General features: G+C 44.6%; 2 protein-coding genes and 1 long non-coding RNA gene across 3 annotated transcripts in view; 1 reads left to right on the forward strand and 2 right to left on the reverse strand.

The window, feature by feature from the left end:
* DYNC1LI2 (dynein cytoplasmic 1 light intermediate chain 2) overlaps positions 1-4,151 on the reverse strand; it is a 27,451-nt gene extending 23,300 nt beyond the window's left edge. The window contains exon 1 of the mRNA XM_061594473.1: positions 3,685-4,151. Within this exon, the coding sequence (XP_061450457.1) occupies positions 3,685-3,815 (131 nt within the window). The 5' untranslated portion in view covers positions 3,816-4,151. The remainder of the gene's footprint in view (positions 1-3,684) is intronic.
* LOC133369307 (uncharacterized) overlaps positions 3,587-15,634 on the forward strand; it is a 22,379-nt gene continuing 10,331 nt past the window's right edge. The window contains exon 1 of the long non-coding RNA XR_009758866.1: positions 3,587-4,883. This is a non-coding gene — a long non-coding RNA (uncharacterized LOC133369307). The remainder of the gene's footprint in view (positions 4,884-15,634) is intronic.
* TERB1 (telomere repeat binding bouquet formation protein 1) overlaps positions 14,923-15,634 on the reverse strand; it is a 23,333-nt gene continuing 22,621 nt past the window's right edge. The window contains exon 16 of the mRNA XM_061594472.1: positions 14,923-14,981. Within this exon, the coding sequence (XP_061450456.1) occupies positions 14,974-14,981 (8 nt within the window). The 3' untranslated portion in view covers positions 14,923-14,973. The remainder of the gene's footprint in view (positions 14,982-15,634) is intronic.

Here is a 15,634-nt window from a genome sequence, read left to right on the forward strand (position 1 = left end):
TTCAGAGAATAGGAAGGTTTTGACCTGGCGCCGAAAGGAGAGCAGAGTCGGCGCCAGCCGTACTTCCTCAGGGAGACTGTTCCATAGTTCGGGGGCCACCACTGAGAAGGCCCTAGATCTTGTCATCACCCTCCGGGCCTCCCTGTGAGTTGGAACCCGGAGGAGGGCCTTCGTAGCAGAACGTAGTGCACGGGCCGGTTCATATCGGAAGAGGCGTTCCGCAAGGTATCGTGGTCCTGCACCGTATAAGGCTTTATAGGTTAATACCAACACTTTGAATCTAGCCCGGAAACATATTGGCAACCAGTGCAAGCTGGCCAGAACAGGTGTTATATGCTCGGACCGCTTGGTCCTTGTCAGCAATCTGGCCGCCGCATTTTGCACTAGTTGTAGCTTCCGAACTGTCTTCAAAGGTAGCCCTACGTAAAGCGCATTACAGTAATCCAAACGTGAGGTTACCAGAGCATGTACCACTGATGTAAGGTCCTCTTTACTCAAATAGGGACGTAGCTGGGCTACCAACCGAAGTTGGTAAAACGCATTCCTAACCACCGAGGCTACTTGAGCCTCAAGTGAGAGGGAAGAGTCTAAAAAGACTCCCAGACTACGAACCCGGTCCTTTAGGGGGAGTGTAACCCCGTCCAGGACAGGGTATATATCCACCATCCGATCAGAGAACCCATCCACCAACAGCATCTCAGTCTTGTCTGGATTGAGCTTCAGTTTGTTAACTCTCATCCAGTCCATTGTCGAGGCCAGGCAACAGTTCAGCAAATCGACAGCCTCACCTGAAGAAGATGAAAAGGAGAAGTAGAGCTGCGTGTCATCAGCATACTGATGACAACGCACTCCAAAACTCCTGATGACCTCTCCCAACGGCTTCATGTAGATATTAAAAAGCAGGGGGGACAAAACTGACCCCTGCGGGACCCCATATTGGAGAGCCCGCGGTGTCGAGCAATGTTCCCCAAGCACTACCTTCTGGAGACGACCCGCCAAGTAGGAGCGGAACCACTGCCAAGCAGTACCTCCAACTCCCAACTCCGCGAGCCTCTCCAGAAGGATACCATGGTCGATGGTATCAAAAGCCGCTGAGAGATCAAGGAGAATCAACAGAGTTACACTCCCTCTGTCTCTTTCCCGACATAGGTCATCGTACAGGGCGACCAAGGCTGTCTCAGTGCCAAAACCGGGCCTAAAACCCGATTGAAATGGATCTAGATAATCAGTTTCATCCAATAGCGCCTGGAGCTGGCCAGCAACCACCCGTTCCAAGACCTTGCCCAGGAATGGAACATTCGCCACTGGCCTGTAGCTGTTAAAATTGTCTGGGTCCAAGGAAGGCTTTTTCAGGAGTGGTCTCACCACTGCCTCTTTCAGACAGCCCGGGACCACTCCCTCTCGTAAAGAGGCATTTATCACTTCCTTGGCCCAGCTACCTGTTCCATTCCTACTAGTTTTTATCAGCCAGGAGGGGCAAGGATCCAGTACCGAAGTGGTTGCACGTACCTGTCCAAGCACCTTGTCCACGTCCTCGAGTTGAACCAACTGAAGCTCATCCAACAAAACAGAGCTAATTAGCTCAGCCAACATTCCTCCAGTCTGGCAGCTCCTGAATGGCAAATGGATGCCGTTGGAGCTTCCTGCTGGCTTCTCCTCCGCCAGCACCCCTTCCGCCGGCTTCCCCTGAGCAAGAGCTGGGTTGCTTTATAAGCTACTTTACAATGGGGCTACAGCATCTCAAATCTATTCACAGAAGCCTCTTGACTGCAGAATAATTTAGTTTATTATTTGTATACCTCTTTTCTATTACAATAAAAGATAATGTCATAACTGATCTCTCTAATACAAGAGTAGTATGTTCAGTTCTGGATACAACACTTTAAAAAAAGATATTGACATGGATAGTGAGAGATCTGGAAACCAAGACCTGTGGTTGAAAGAGGTGAGTACATTTAGCCTGAAGAACAGAAGATAAAATAGCAGTCTTCAAATAGCTGAGGGGCTGTCATCTAATAGATGGACAAGACTTGTTCTCTTATTACTCCAGGGGACAGGACCAGAACCAATGTGTGGAAATTGAAAGAAAGCAGGTTTTTGGTTAAACATTAAGAGAAACTTCCTAACAGCAAGAGCTGTTTTGATAGTGGAACACACTGCCTCATGAGGTGGTGGACCTTCCTGAGCTTGTCATGGCTCAGTGGCAGAACATCTGCTTTGCATGCAGAGGGTCACAGGTTCAATCCCCAGCATCTCCAGGTAGGCCTTCTGCCTAAAAGCCCAGCAAGCTGCTGCCACTCTGTGTAGACAATACTGAGACAGATGGACCGTTTGTAAGGTAGCTTCCTATATTTCCTATATAATCAGAGACTGGACAGCCACTTATCAGGAGTGTTGTAGTTGCAAGATTCCTGCACTGAGCAGGAACAGATTACCTCCAAGGTCTCTTCCAATTCCATGATTCTAAGTATTTTCATCCTCAGTTTGGATAGTGCTACATCTTCTAAATCCACTGAGATTTTATGACCCAATCTATCAGGCAGCTGTATGTGGGTGATGCTGCAGCATCTGAACAGTCATCTCTCAGTACTCTGTAGTGAAATCCTACACTGTAGATTCTTCACTAAGCAAGTGCTTGGCTTAGATAAGGTCCCTTCCAATTCTACAGATCCGTGATTGTATGAGAGAAACACCAACACTATACACTTCAGAGTACAGCCAGGCACACTACTCCTGGGTAAAAACTATCAGGGTAGACACTCCCCTTAAAACAGAATATTCTGCTCTATTTAAAAAGAGAGTTCTGACTGGACAAAGAGCGCTGATGTTTTTAAATGTACCAAGAGAGTAGAACAAGGCAGGGAGAAAATACTTACAATAAAAGTGCATCTGTAACAAAATCCCACTCATCCAAATTGCCATCACATGAACACTTCAGCAGTCACCTCAACTTAGGCACAGTTAAGTGCCAAATATATGGTACAAAACAGAGACTTGGCTTTTGCTGCCTTCACACGGAATGCAGTCATCCACAAAGCAATCCAGAGCCTGTCATTTTATCTCAATTTTCTCAACAAGTTTGGCTGCCAGCTACCTCAAGATTAGAACTCTGGCAGCACATTTGGAGTTGACACCTGAGGGTGCGCTGCATTTTGTTCCTGGGCCTCCATTTTGCAGAAGAGCCTTATGATCCTTCAATTAAAAGGGGATGCGGTAGAAGAAAAGGATGCTCTTGCTTGGAACTGGATGCTGCGGGCCCTCGATGCAATTCCCTGGCTTCCATGTCCACAGGGCTCAATTATATGCGACTTTATATTTGCAAGGCGAGAAAGGGACAGAGAGGTAGGTGAACCGCTCCCTACTACCCCAAACAGCCCTTCCTCACGCCTCACAGCTGCACGAGGCGCCCCTCCCAATGCTAGAGAAAGCCAAACTGGAGCTGTCAAAGAGTTGTACAAGGAATTATGGGGTCTTGGAAAGCTTTCTTTCCCACAGCCCCTGCGAATTCCTGGCCACGGCTACTCTCAGGAGCAGGGAGGCTTCGAGCCCACCGGTTAAGCCGAGTTTCTCATTAGGACTGTGGAAGATAGAAAGAGCTAACCGGCCCCCCTTTCCTAACAACTACTAGCCCGGCTAGTCAGGAGCCACCACCTGGGTGGAGGCCAGCCCAGCTCGGTTCCTCACCAAAGGCTCTGCCCTTCATCCTCCTCGCTGGGGAACTCGGCAGCCACGAGCCCGTCCGGCCCCAGCAGCTTCTTCTCCGCCAGCACCGGCGCCATCTTGCCAACGGCAGCCACCACAAAGAGTGACCTCATCCGCCCAGGCCCCGCCAGGAGGACCCCGCCCTTCCAACGCGCTGCAACGAGGACCTCGCTTATCTGTGCCGCTGCCGGGTCGCCGTTTCCGTCTCGGAATGGTTTGTCTGCGTCCCGCTCTTATCAGCAAATTTGTTGCCTCCAGAATCAGCTTCTGTCTTGCTCCAAGATGCTGTTTCAAGGCTGCTTTTCTGCCCGACAAGGGCACGAGAGGTTCGTCCTAGTCAGGCAGTACTCTGGGCTCCTAAGGTAGAGGCACCATATTCTGGACGATGAGTTCAAGATTTTTGGGGCCGCCGCCCAGTGTTTGTGCGAAACAGGGACCCCTAGTGCAGACAGAGAACATTACAAGGTCTATTGGCTACGCCCAGTTTGTAACCGAACACGGCATAATTGTAGGGGCAGGATTGGTTGGGGGCGTGCATGTTCACCAGTTTTGCATCACTTCCTCACAACTGGAGTAGGTAGGGTGATACTGGCACAGACAAGGGGTTGCGCAAAAGATACTGAATACCAGTGGGGAGAGTGCTGTTGCGCTCGTGTACTGTTCGCGGGCTTTCCATAGGCAGTTGGTCGGCCCCTGTGAGAACAGGATGGTGGACTAGATGGAGCCTCTTCTTAGGCTCTTGCGCAATGTGAAAAGCAAAACTGAGTCACATCGTTTTACGATAGAAGAGATGCCAATTCAAGCTTATATTACGTTTGTAAACTATGCAAGCAAGCTTTTTAGGGCAGCTGTCAAATTTTAAATGCACTCGATTTGCCCATTTGATGCAATGATTTAGATGAGAACTCAAGGGTGGTGATGATTTGACCTTTTGACCCCGGGAACAAAACCAGCAAACATCACAACTGTAGCAGACATGTTTATTAGGACTATCCCTGCATGCATGCAGCAGTGTTTATTAGGTCTCCGAGACCCATAAATGGCAGCTTCCAGCCTGGGAAATGACTAGCAACAGTTCCGGAGCTTGAAACATAAAGCCAAGACATGTCACACGTGGCAGAATACCAGCAGCTGAGGAACACTGATGGCTTTGTGTCACCACCTTCAGGTTTACCTTCCAGGTGAGGGCTAAGTGCAGATAGAGAATGTTTGATGTTTTATATGTTTTTGCTTTGTACGTCGTCACTCAGAGTGGCTGGGTAACCAACCAGATGGGTGACTAATCAAATAAATCAATAAATAAATGATAGAGAAGGGATTGCTAAGTGGGAGTTAGAGACCATAGGCTATCCAACTAAATTCTATTCACAGTAGATCCATTGAAATTAATGGACCTAAGTTAGGCATATTCATTAATTTCAGTGGGTCTGCTCTGAGTAGCACGTAGTTGGGTACAACCGAATTATATTGTTCTCTAAGGTGAGAGGCTAGAATGCTGAGGGTTAAAGCAACTGGCCCCTGGGTGAGAGACAAGAGGAGCTGGCCTTACTGACCCAGTGCAAGTAAAAGGTTGTGGTGTGCACTTGCTGCAGTTAGTGGGGTGTGTGAGTTCTATTAATTGTGGCTATTCTTATATTTTGTGGGATTGATATCTCAGCACTACATTTTATTACTACTACACTTTATTATCATTACATGTGCACTTTTGGAAACTTGGACTGGGTACACATTTGCATTTTGTTTACTCAGACGGGGTGAATTTAGAGGGAGGGGAGATTATACAGTTACTCTCATGGCTGTGTACTATAGCCAGCATGGATTTTGCACATTCCACCATGTTAAACTGAAAATATCCCCATGCCATTCTACTGCTTCCCATAAACTCACTTCAAAACAAAATCTTACAAAACTTATAGTTCTGAACTTAGAAACACTTGCTTAACAACCTTCTAAGTTTTCAGGGCGATACCCAAGACACTCAGAGAGAATCGAGAGTCCAAAGGGAAAACAAGGGGGGGAAATCCAGACCCCTGTTGGACTTTTTTCTGTCAGTGGCCTCATAATTTGTTGAAATTAATTAAAAATCAGCCGTGTTCACAGAGTACATTTAATCCTATTACTGACCTTGCCCAATACTCTGACCTTCACTTTCTGCAGTTTAAAAGTAAAAAAAAATGCATGGCTGATTTTTAATTAATTTAAGGACATTTAACATTGAAGTCTGATAGTGCAGGCATGCTCGGTAAGAACAAACTGTCAGTGTTCTAAAAGCCAGATTCACAGCTGTTTGGCGTGGCTAATTGGGGCCACACGCACACCAAATATTTATTCCACTTTAAAAACAGTCATGGCTTCCCCCAAAGAATCCTGGGAAGTGTAGTTTGTGAAGAAAGCCATGACTGTTTAAAGTGGAATAGATGTCTGGTGTGGATGTGACCAGGGATAACTTTAGTTTAAATTTGGGTCCGCTCACCATATGCTCAGAGGCACGTTACCAAATTCTTCCAAGCTACACAGGAAGTGGATTGGACTGTGAAAGACCAACCCAAATTGTGTTTGCATTTTGACAAATTTGTAGGGCAGTACAATATCTCAGAGAGGTCAGATCTCCTGCTCCCCTGGTGCATTCTATATAGCTGCCCAATTTCCCTGCTTTTTAGACCTTGATATCTGTTGGCTACAGGTACATTCTTAAACCGCAAAATATTTTTTTCTTATTATTGAATATTGGCTATGGGTTGAGTAAAATCAGAGGGGAGGAAGAGGGGGTCCATACGAGTATACTCTCAGGCAGAGGGAGGCATGGCACTGGAGGTTGGATATACCAGGAAAGGAAAAGTTGGTATAGATGGTGGAAGTGTTTCCCCTCTTCTGGTCCTTTCCCCAGCCTGTAGGATCTAGGTTGTCCCATCAATGATCCTCCAGCGTGCTAGTGCTAGATTGGTCCATAGTAAGTCAGCAACCGTCTACAATTTAATCATGGATGTAGGGGCTAAAATGTTAGGTATTATAGAAACCTGGGTGGATGAGCTGGGGGCAGGACTGATCTGACCCAGTTCTGTCCACCTGAGTATTTGATTCAGGAGCAGTATAAAGGGGGGGGGGGAGTTGCCATCATCCATATGGATTCCACCTCCTTCACCAGGAGGTCCATGCATTAGACCGGGTTTGAAGGTCTGGTGCTGGGTCAGAGAGACAAAACTGGGATGCTACTGGTGTACTGCCCACCTCACTGCCCAACATTCTCCCTGCCCAAGTTAGCAAAGGTGGTTGCAGATGTGATATTGAAGAAACCCAGGACTGATCATGTGGGGACCACTTCATGGTCACCAGAAACCGTGTGGCTGTCTCTGTACAACACTATGCCAGTGCACATGGCACGATATGTCCTAGAACTGCTATTTGCAACAGAGCAAATAGGGATGGCATGAGTGTCATAAACCCTATCACAACATGAACCGACCATTTCCTGGTACAGTTTGGATTGGCAGTGAAAATCCCTCCCTGCAGAAGGGAGACGTGTTAAGATGGTCCACCCCGGAGACTGACAGAATGTGATGAATCCCTGAATGCTCTGGAGGGATTTTCTGGTTGACAGTAATTGTTTTGGGGGCCTGGTCTCACTGTGGAATGGCAGAATGGAGAGGGTAATCGGAGCAACAGTAGAAGAGGATAAAAGAAAAAAAATTGTTATACCTCGCATGCTTTTATCAACTGAGAAGAGGGTAGAGTAAAGTGCTCTAATGAAGACCAGGAATATAAACTCACACAATACGTACTTAAAGAATAATGATAAGCTTTTATTATTATAAAACAAAATGTTTTATAAACAACATTTATTTATTCACTTGTGTAGTATTTCATATTTATTTTTAAGGATGTTTACATCCAAAGCAAGTAAAAATTCTAGAAAATAAAATAGTCTCTTACTAACTTTCTTGAAGGGCAGAATGATAATATTGATTTAATACATTTCACAGTGCTATCATACATATTGATAACTTGTGTTCAAAAGTAGAATGTTGAATTCTTGCTGATTGAAAGAGCTTATAACACACAAAATCACCAAATTAAAAAATGAAGCATTGTCTATAAAATAAAAATCATTATTACTTTTTTTTTTTTTTAAATCCAATTTGTGTGATAAACCAGTTTTCTTGACAGAATACAAGTAGCTTATAAGATGTCATATGTTTGTCTTTTCATTTTTCTGGGAGAGGGAAAAAGGCAAATGTCAGTGCATTATCTCACACAAATTTCATATTAAGTTGTGATTCATGGTCTCAAATATGGCTGTAGAGGTGGACAGTCCAGATGAAAGGAAGGTGTGTGTGTATGTGAGTAAGTGAAGCAACAGGGATTTTTCAGAACTCTTAACTCTGCCAACGTTTTATGTTGTGTCAGCAGCCAGAGTCAACAATTGCTTACCTAACAATGTATCTAACCCAGAGATGGGATATTTCTGCCATAATGTTCACTACATGACCTATAGAGGAGAAGGAACAGTTGTTCTTACCGTAAACGTTATTTCTTCATGGATGACGAGGTCTCAAAGCAGGTAGTGTAGCTCCCCCTACAGCTCAGAGACAGGAAACGCTTCAGCAAATACTTATGCCCCTCCCCTATTGTTGAGGCTCAGTTCATTTCTTGGCAAAGCTGTAGAGACCAGCCTCAACAGAAACTGAAGACTCAAACACACTACATGAATAAAAACACTGGACCATACAACAAATGTGTTAGGAACAAGGTCAAGTGACCATCAACAAATAAAGTTATAGTAGAAAAGGAACCATGGCACTCACTGACTTGGTCCCAGCCACCATAACTTGCACAGAAACATTCTAAGGGTGGGCCTTGGAGACCTCTTGTCATCCATGAAGAAACACCGTTTACGGCAAGAACAACTGTTCCATCTCTCATGGATGACCAAGGTCTCCAAGCAGGACATACTAAACCTGCAGACCTAATGTGGGGATAAGACCTGTTGTAGAGTTCTGTGCCCAAATGCTGTCTCTGCCAAGGCATATAAACTATTTTATAGTGTTTGGGTCTGGAAAATAGTATTTATTTGCCAAATCCATTAGTCTTTTAGTATGAAGAAGTGCTTTCCCTTCAATCTAAGTCTTTTACTTAGGAGCTGGACTGGAATCACCTTGTGATTAGTACTAGGTTGTTTTGGAACCTCTGTGCTTTGGATCAGGTGGTTTGTCAGGATGATCCAATGCTACTAAAATTCTACAAAACAAACAAGTAAAATGTTCATCCTTAAGAGGATGTAAAATACTTTCTTTTCAATCTGTACCAGGAAGTTACTTCCCTCCCGCTCCTCAATATCTGGCGTCACTTGAGGATCAAGGGAATCAGTGTTCATAGCAGCATCTGGCTGTCTAGCAACCTGTGAACTCTGGCCCCCAGGCCCCTTGAAATTGCATGCATGTCTGGGAACCTACCACCCTCCTCATATGAAGAGGAATTGTGCCCATGATATGGCTTTCTCCTAATCTGACTGTGCATCAGACTAATTTATTTTATTTATTTTTTAGTTGGCGGCAGCAGCAGCAATAGATTGTGGATAACCAGGCTGATTAGCCTATCTGTGGCTGGACTGAGAAACTACACCCTGTGAATTAGAAAACTGCAGTGCACCCAATGTGCCACTATATGGCACTGTTAAGTGCACTTGAGCCACTCAGCAAATGAGAGATTTAACATCTTCCAGCCTAACTTCTCTTTTCTGCTGCAAAAACAGATGCAGATCAGACCACTGCACGGACTGAGTGTCCTGCTCAGTTAATCTGAATGTAGGCAATTAGCATACATAGCCCCTGCATTTTCTAGACCACAGTTTTGTTTTTGTTTTTTATGAAGTGTCTGTCTATTGCTTGTGCCCACAAATTCATCACTTGATGAAGATTACACACATGAAGCAGCCTCTAGTACTTGCGTTTGAGGTGGGTGCTGCATATTTGGCTGGAGCTTAGGTGCATGCTTGATTGCAGTTTGCCAGCCTGAGTTAGTGTACTTCAGCTGGCCAGGGCATCCCTCATATAGAGTGGCTTCCTGATCTCCAGCAACTCAGCTGCCCTTGTGGTAGCCATTGGTTACTGGCCAGTCATTGCCACTTAGATGAAGTGGATATCATACACACACTCCACAGGACTACCTAAGACTACTGGGGGAACGCAGCAGGGTTACTCAGACCAAACAGTTAATTTGCAATTCCATAGACATCAGGATTTGACTTTGCCATCCTTTATGGAAAAGCCTCGAAGTGGGCTTCTCTTCCACCTGTGAACCATACATATCCTTCTCCAGAGAAACAACTGAATCATCATACACATTCTGTTGTGTCTCCATGGTTTGTCTGCCAAACCTCTGTTCCATCAGCCTCAGTGCTCTACCTCTGGGCACATCCTGTGGGCCTGGTGAAGCATTGTCACATGTTCTCTGTTGCCCCTGCTGCTCATTAACAGTATTTAGCTGTCTCAAATGAACACTGTGCTGCACAGCATGTGATTGTGTAACTTGCTGCATTTGTGCAGGTGCTACTTGAAAAGACTGGTGAAATGTAGCTAGTTCTGCAGAAATGTCATCCATCACGGCTCTTCTAATGTGATTTAATGCAGCAGGACTTAAATGGAAAGATTCCACCTGCTGAAGTTCCTGATTGAAACCGGAGATGGCAGCAGAGAGCAAATTAACTGTCTGTGTTGCATCTTTATGCTGTTACTGCTGTTTTTGACCAGAGGTGGCACCGTATCTTAACAGGTCTGTGGAAGTTCAGACTGCTGGGTGTTAAAACCCAGTGAATTCTTCTTCCTCTGAATTTGAGCAGAAAAGGACTAAAGGATCTGGAACCCTTTCATCCTCACAGAGCATCTCATATTTTGTTACCACCCACTGCTGGCTTTGCTCTCCCCACATAAGCTGCTGTTCTGCACTGTAATAATGTTGTTGGTAAAACTCCATTTTTATTTTTGTCCTTAGTTTTGGAGGCATTTTCCCTCCGATTGCTCTGCTACCACATCACTTGCAGGGTTTGTAATGCTTCTGTGCATGTTTCTGGCCACTCTGTGCTACCTCAAGAGTTAATGGGCCACCCACTGCCTGTGAGGCTGTTTTCTGTTGCCCAAATAGCAGCGTTCTGCACTCTTAATAATGTTGTTGGTAAAATTGTGTGTTTTTCCCCCCTTAGATTTGGCGCCGCATTGCTTGCAGGGTTTACAGTGGTTTGCAGCTGATTACAGGCCTCTCTCTGTGCTACCGCAAGAGTGAATGGGCCACGCACTGACTGCAAGGCTGTTTGCTGTTGGTCAAAATGGTGGCTGCCTCTCTGTGTGGTGCCACAGCTTGTCTTTAACCATCATCTTGCCTGAGCAGGCTGAAGGCGCTACCGCACCAACTACTCCTGCTGCTTTGTGCCATGACTTTAATCTTTTAGAGTGCTCTGTAGAGACTTTGTTGTGATCCTTGTGTTTTTAACCAACATCTTTTTCTCTGAGCGGGCTGAAGGTGCTATTGCACCAACCACTCTTGACGCTTCCTGTACTGATTTTTGTAGTTGTTGAGTGCTCCTTAGGCATTCCACTGCTACCAGGGTTTTTTGCTACCTTCTTTCAGAAAAATCTTCTGTCACAGTTGAATCAATACACAGAATTCATTAGATAAAATGAAATTAATTTGAACACCTCAGCTAATTATCTAGATAATTAATTCAGGGTATCAAATGCTTAGGGCAATCAATTTAACAATAGAATAAATTGACCAACGAACATAACAGACTCTTAACAGTCACTCAGGCATGCATACAATTCATTTGGAAAAACTGTAAATGACACTCAGAGACCACTCAGAAAGGAATTCACACAAGTCAACAACAGCAGGTAAAAATTTGGGATTCTAAGTAAGGATATAAGCCAGCCAGGATATAATACACATCCCAGTGGGTAAGTCATAGGTGTCTATCGGCAACTACTGCTGCCGCCATGGCTCTGCATGAAAACTGAGTGGAGTCCATAGTAGCATCCACTATAAATGTTAGGGATCTGGAAACTTTTAGCAGAGACTTCCTAACTCTAGCATGATCCTGATTAGGTGTCTAACAGATCCTCCACCCATAGCAGGGCTGCCCTAGCAAAGACAGAGGCTGACACAGAGGCACGTATTGACAACGCATTAGCATCATGAGAGCGTTTTGAGGGCTAGATCTGACCTGCGTTGACTGGTGTCTTTCAGCTCTGCTTCTCCATCCCAAAGTAGAAGAGCACAGGAAAGCAGAGCAGAAACAGGACCATCCACTGCAGGAGTCCTAAGTTGTTCCATGACATCAGCATCTAAAACATATAACTTATTCACCTAGTTAATACCCTTTTTGCACTGAAGTGGTGAATCCCACTCTGACTTCATTATTGCCTTAAAGGGAGCTGGCAATGGTATACACCTGCATGACATTTTTGGAACAGGCAGCACTAGGGAATTTTTTGAAGGTGGTTCCTGCTGCTGCTGCTGCGCTGGAGATAAATCCAGAACAGCTACTACTTTGCAAAATAAAGGAGGATAATAAACATCTATGAATAGTCTAGATTAAATTAACTCACCCAGTCACAATCCATCACTTCATTCTCCTTCCTCTATGTCATCCTGATTTTCAGCATCAGGTTGAGTGTCATACGCAGCAGGCAGCTGCTATCTAGCCACTCTATTAGAGCCTTGCCCTCTAGCACAGCCTTTCCCAACCAGTGTGCCTCCAGATGCTGTTGGACCACAACTCCCATCAGCCTCAGCCAGCATTGCCAATGGTCAGGAAAGACGGGAGTTGTGGTCCAACAACATCTGGAGACACACTGGTTGGGAAAGGCTGCTCTAGCAGTTCTAAAGGGACTGGGAGATGACAAACATTTCTTGATGCTGCACCCCTAAATACCTCTAACTGTGGGGTACCTGTTTCCGTATCACCCTGAGAATGAGGAAAAGATCGTTTTGCTGTTCCTTCGCCACCTCAGCTGCCAGATCTCCAATCATAGCATCTTTAAGCTGTTGGATCACCTCAGGCGAAAAAAAACTAGGCAGCATGACCTGCTGTAGATGTTGCTGTGCTAGCAAAATGGCTGAGAGGGGGGGGGGTGTCTGTTGCTCCCTCACATAGCTAGACTGACCTTGTGCCAATACCCTCATCTGAAGACAGCAGCTCTTGCTCCCTAGCCATACTTGGCAACAAATATGGAGGATCTGGAGAGTGACTGCCGTGCAGTTGACAGGGCAAAAACACATGAATTAGCATGTGTTGCTGCTCTGCTGTGTGCTGAAATGGCAGATGCTGCCGCTCTGCTGTGATCCAAAAAGGCAGGCAAAATGGCAATCGCGGCTGCTTCTTTCCAAAATGGCGGGCACCGCTGCTTCCCTCAACTGCTCAGGTATTTGGACTACCTCCGTGGACTCACCGACCGGGTTACATTAGAGCCCTGGCAATTTCTTGGGGGCCGCAATCCGGATGAAGTTCCCTCAGTGGTATCAGCAGCACCCAGATTTGGCATCCATTGCAAAGTGGCAGGAAGCAGCTGGGCACTGACCGCGGCTACCATTGAGCACTGCCCAAGCCTATTAAAATGCCTTTTCTTTGTAGATTGCATTTTACTTTTCTCCATCTTACTCTCTCCATCAATAATTTGCAGGAGTACAGGATGAAAGAAAAGTGTTTTTTTAAAAAAAAAAACTGAGAGGATTTTGTTTTTAAAGGAAAGACAAACAGAGGTAAGTATGAGGGGAAAAGAAAAGAAATATAGGAGCGAGGAGAGAGATCACCAACAGGATGTACTCCGAGCTAAGACAGGAAACAAACTGAGCCTCAACAAGAGGGTAGGGGCATAAGTATTTGCTGAAGTGTTTCCTGTCTCTGAGCTGTAGGGGGAGCTACACTACCCACTTGGAGACCTCTGTCATCTATGAGAGAAAGCCAGAACTGGTTGCAAAGAGCAGCAGAGCTCCTGGGCCAGTTTTGGTAAGGAGCATCTTCCTTTCAATTGACAGCAGAACTGACTTTCTTGTGCTGGCTACACAAGACTGGAAAAAGCTCCAAGGCCAGGAAGGAAACATCCCAGGCTAGGAGCATCGATTTGTTGGATACCAACAATAGTTTTCTGTAGAACCTTTTATAGGATGCCACAGTGCTGTTTTACATCTCACTCTTGAATAACTTCCATCACCAAAGGAGAAAGGAACATTGGACATAATTCCATTCAGTGGATGGAGGTAATCTAGGCCCACTCAAAGAAGGTGTCTCTGACTCCCAGTCAGTCATTTAAAATAATTTGAGCCCTAGGGATTACCTTCTGTCTCATTTATTTATTTTATTATACTTGTATACCGCCCCATAGCCGAAGCTCTCTGGGCAGTTTACAGTAACTAAAAACATTAAAACAAATACAATTTAAAACAGATCTTATAAAAACAATTTAAAACACAATTTAAAAATTTAAACAGTATAAAACACATGCTAAAATGCCTGGGAGAAGAGGAAAGTCTTGACCTGGCACCAAAAAGATAACAGTGTTGGCGCCAGGTACACCTTGTCAGGGAGCTCATTCCATAATTTGGGGGCCACCACTGAGAAGGCCCTCTCCCTTGTTGCCATCCTCCGAGCTTCCCTTGGAATAGGCACCCGGAGGAGGGCCTTTGATCTTGAATGTAGTGTACGGGTGGGTTTGTATAGGGAGAGGCGTTCCATCAGGTATTGTGGTCCCAAGCTGTGTAAGGTTTTATAGGTCAAAACCAGCACCTTGAATCATTGTCTCTTTATGTTCTTTCGGCTTAATATACCCATACTTTTATAGGTTACTGTTGGAAAAGTTAATGGTTTCTTGGATTTCAAGCTGGGTTTTACTCATTGTCAATATATCCTGCAGTTGGGAGGAGGCAAGCATGTTCATTTGCATAGTCTTGCCTCCAAAGCTAATGGATAACCCCATCCACTTGAGAGAGAATTTTCAAAGTCAATCCAATGTTCCTTTCCCTCTCTCTCACCCCATCTCAGATGCATAAAATATTAGAGCAAAATGCATCTAAAATAATACCTGTAACTTGCAATATTTCTTAGCAAGATCAACATTTGTCCTTCCCTTCTGAAATGGGTAAGTCCATAGAATTGAATTCCAATGATGCCCCATTTTCTCTACACCATCCAGGAGATACCTTATTTCTTCTGATGTAAAATCTTTTCTGGTTCTCCGTTGGCTTTTTCTAAAAGCTGTTGCAGGTATATCTGACAGGTTAATTTCAATGTTCTGCAATATTAATGAAAACAGTATACATTTGGCAGATGTGCCACAGCTCCATACTAAAGTGCATAAAAGTAAATAAGGTCCCATTTTCAGTACCAAATCAAATACAAGCATAGTACAGGTATGTTTTTTCCATAGTGGAGTTAACAGCAGCTTTGGTCAGGCAATTTATTTATTCATTGAAAATAAATTATGATTTATGGGTAGCTATCCTTACACCAGTTAGTTTCTCCCACTGAAGTTATGAATACCGTTTCTCAGTGTGCTGACAGTTAGTAGGCATTAGCACATGATAAATAACATGGTCACATGTATTAAAATGCATACATGTATTCATACCTCATCTTTACTCATTGTGTTCATACCTCATCTTTAAATGAATAAGTATGATTTTCACTCAGATCCTGGTCAGATCCTTTAAGGCTGTATTTCTGTTTGACTGAGTCTTTCTTTGAGTATGCATCTTGTTTTGTTTGAAAATCTGCTTTTTGAAACAATACATTATGTATTTAAAGTTACTGAAAATTATAGAAGACTGAGGGCACAACTAGACGTTATAAGAGAAATAGATGGTTCCAAACCTCCCATGTTTCCTTATCATAACACTAATGTTGGTGCAGGCTTAACCCTTTCCTCAGCTGTTGATTCTCCCCTGC

This window comes from Rhineura floridana, chromosome 13, assembly GCF_030035675.1.
Source record: "Rhineura floridana isolate rRhiFlo1 chromosome 13, rRhiFlo1.hap2, whole genome shotgun sequence".
Lineage (NCBI taxonomy): Eukaryota > Metazoa > Chordata > Lepidosauria > Squamata > Rhineuridae > Rhineura > Rhineura floridana.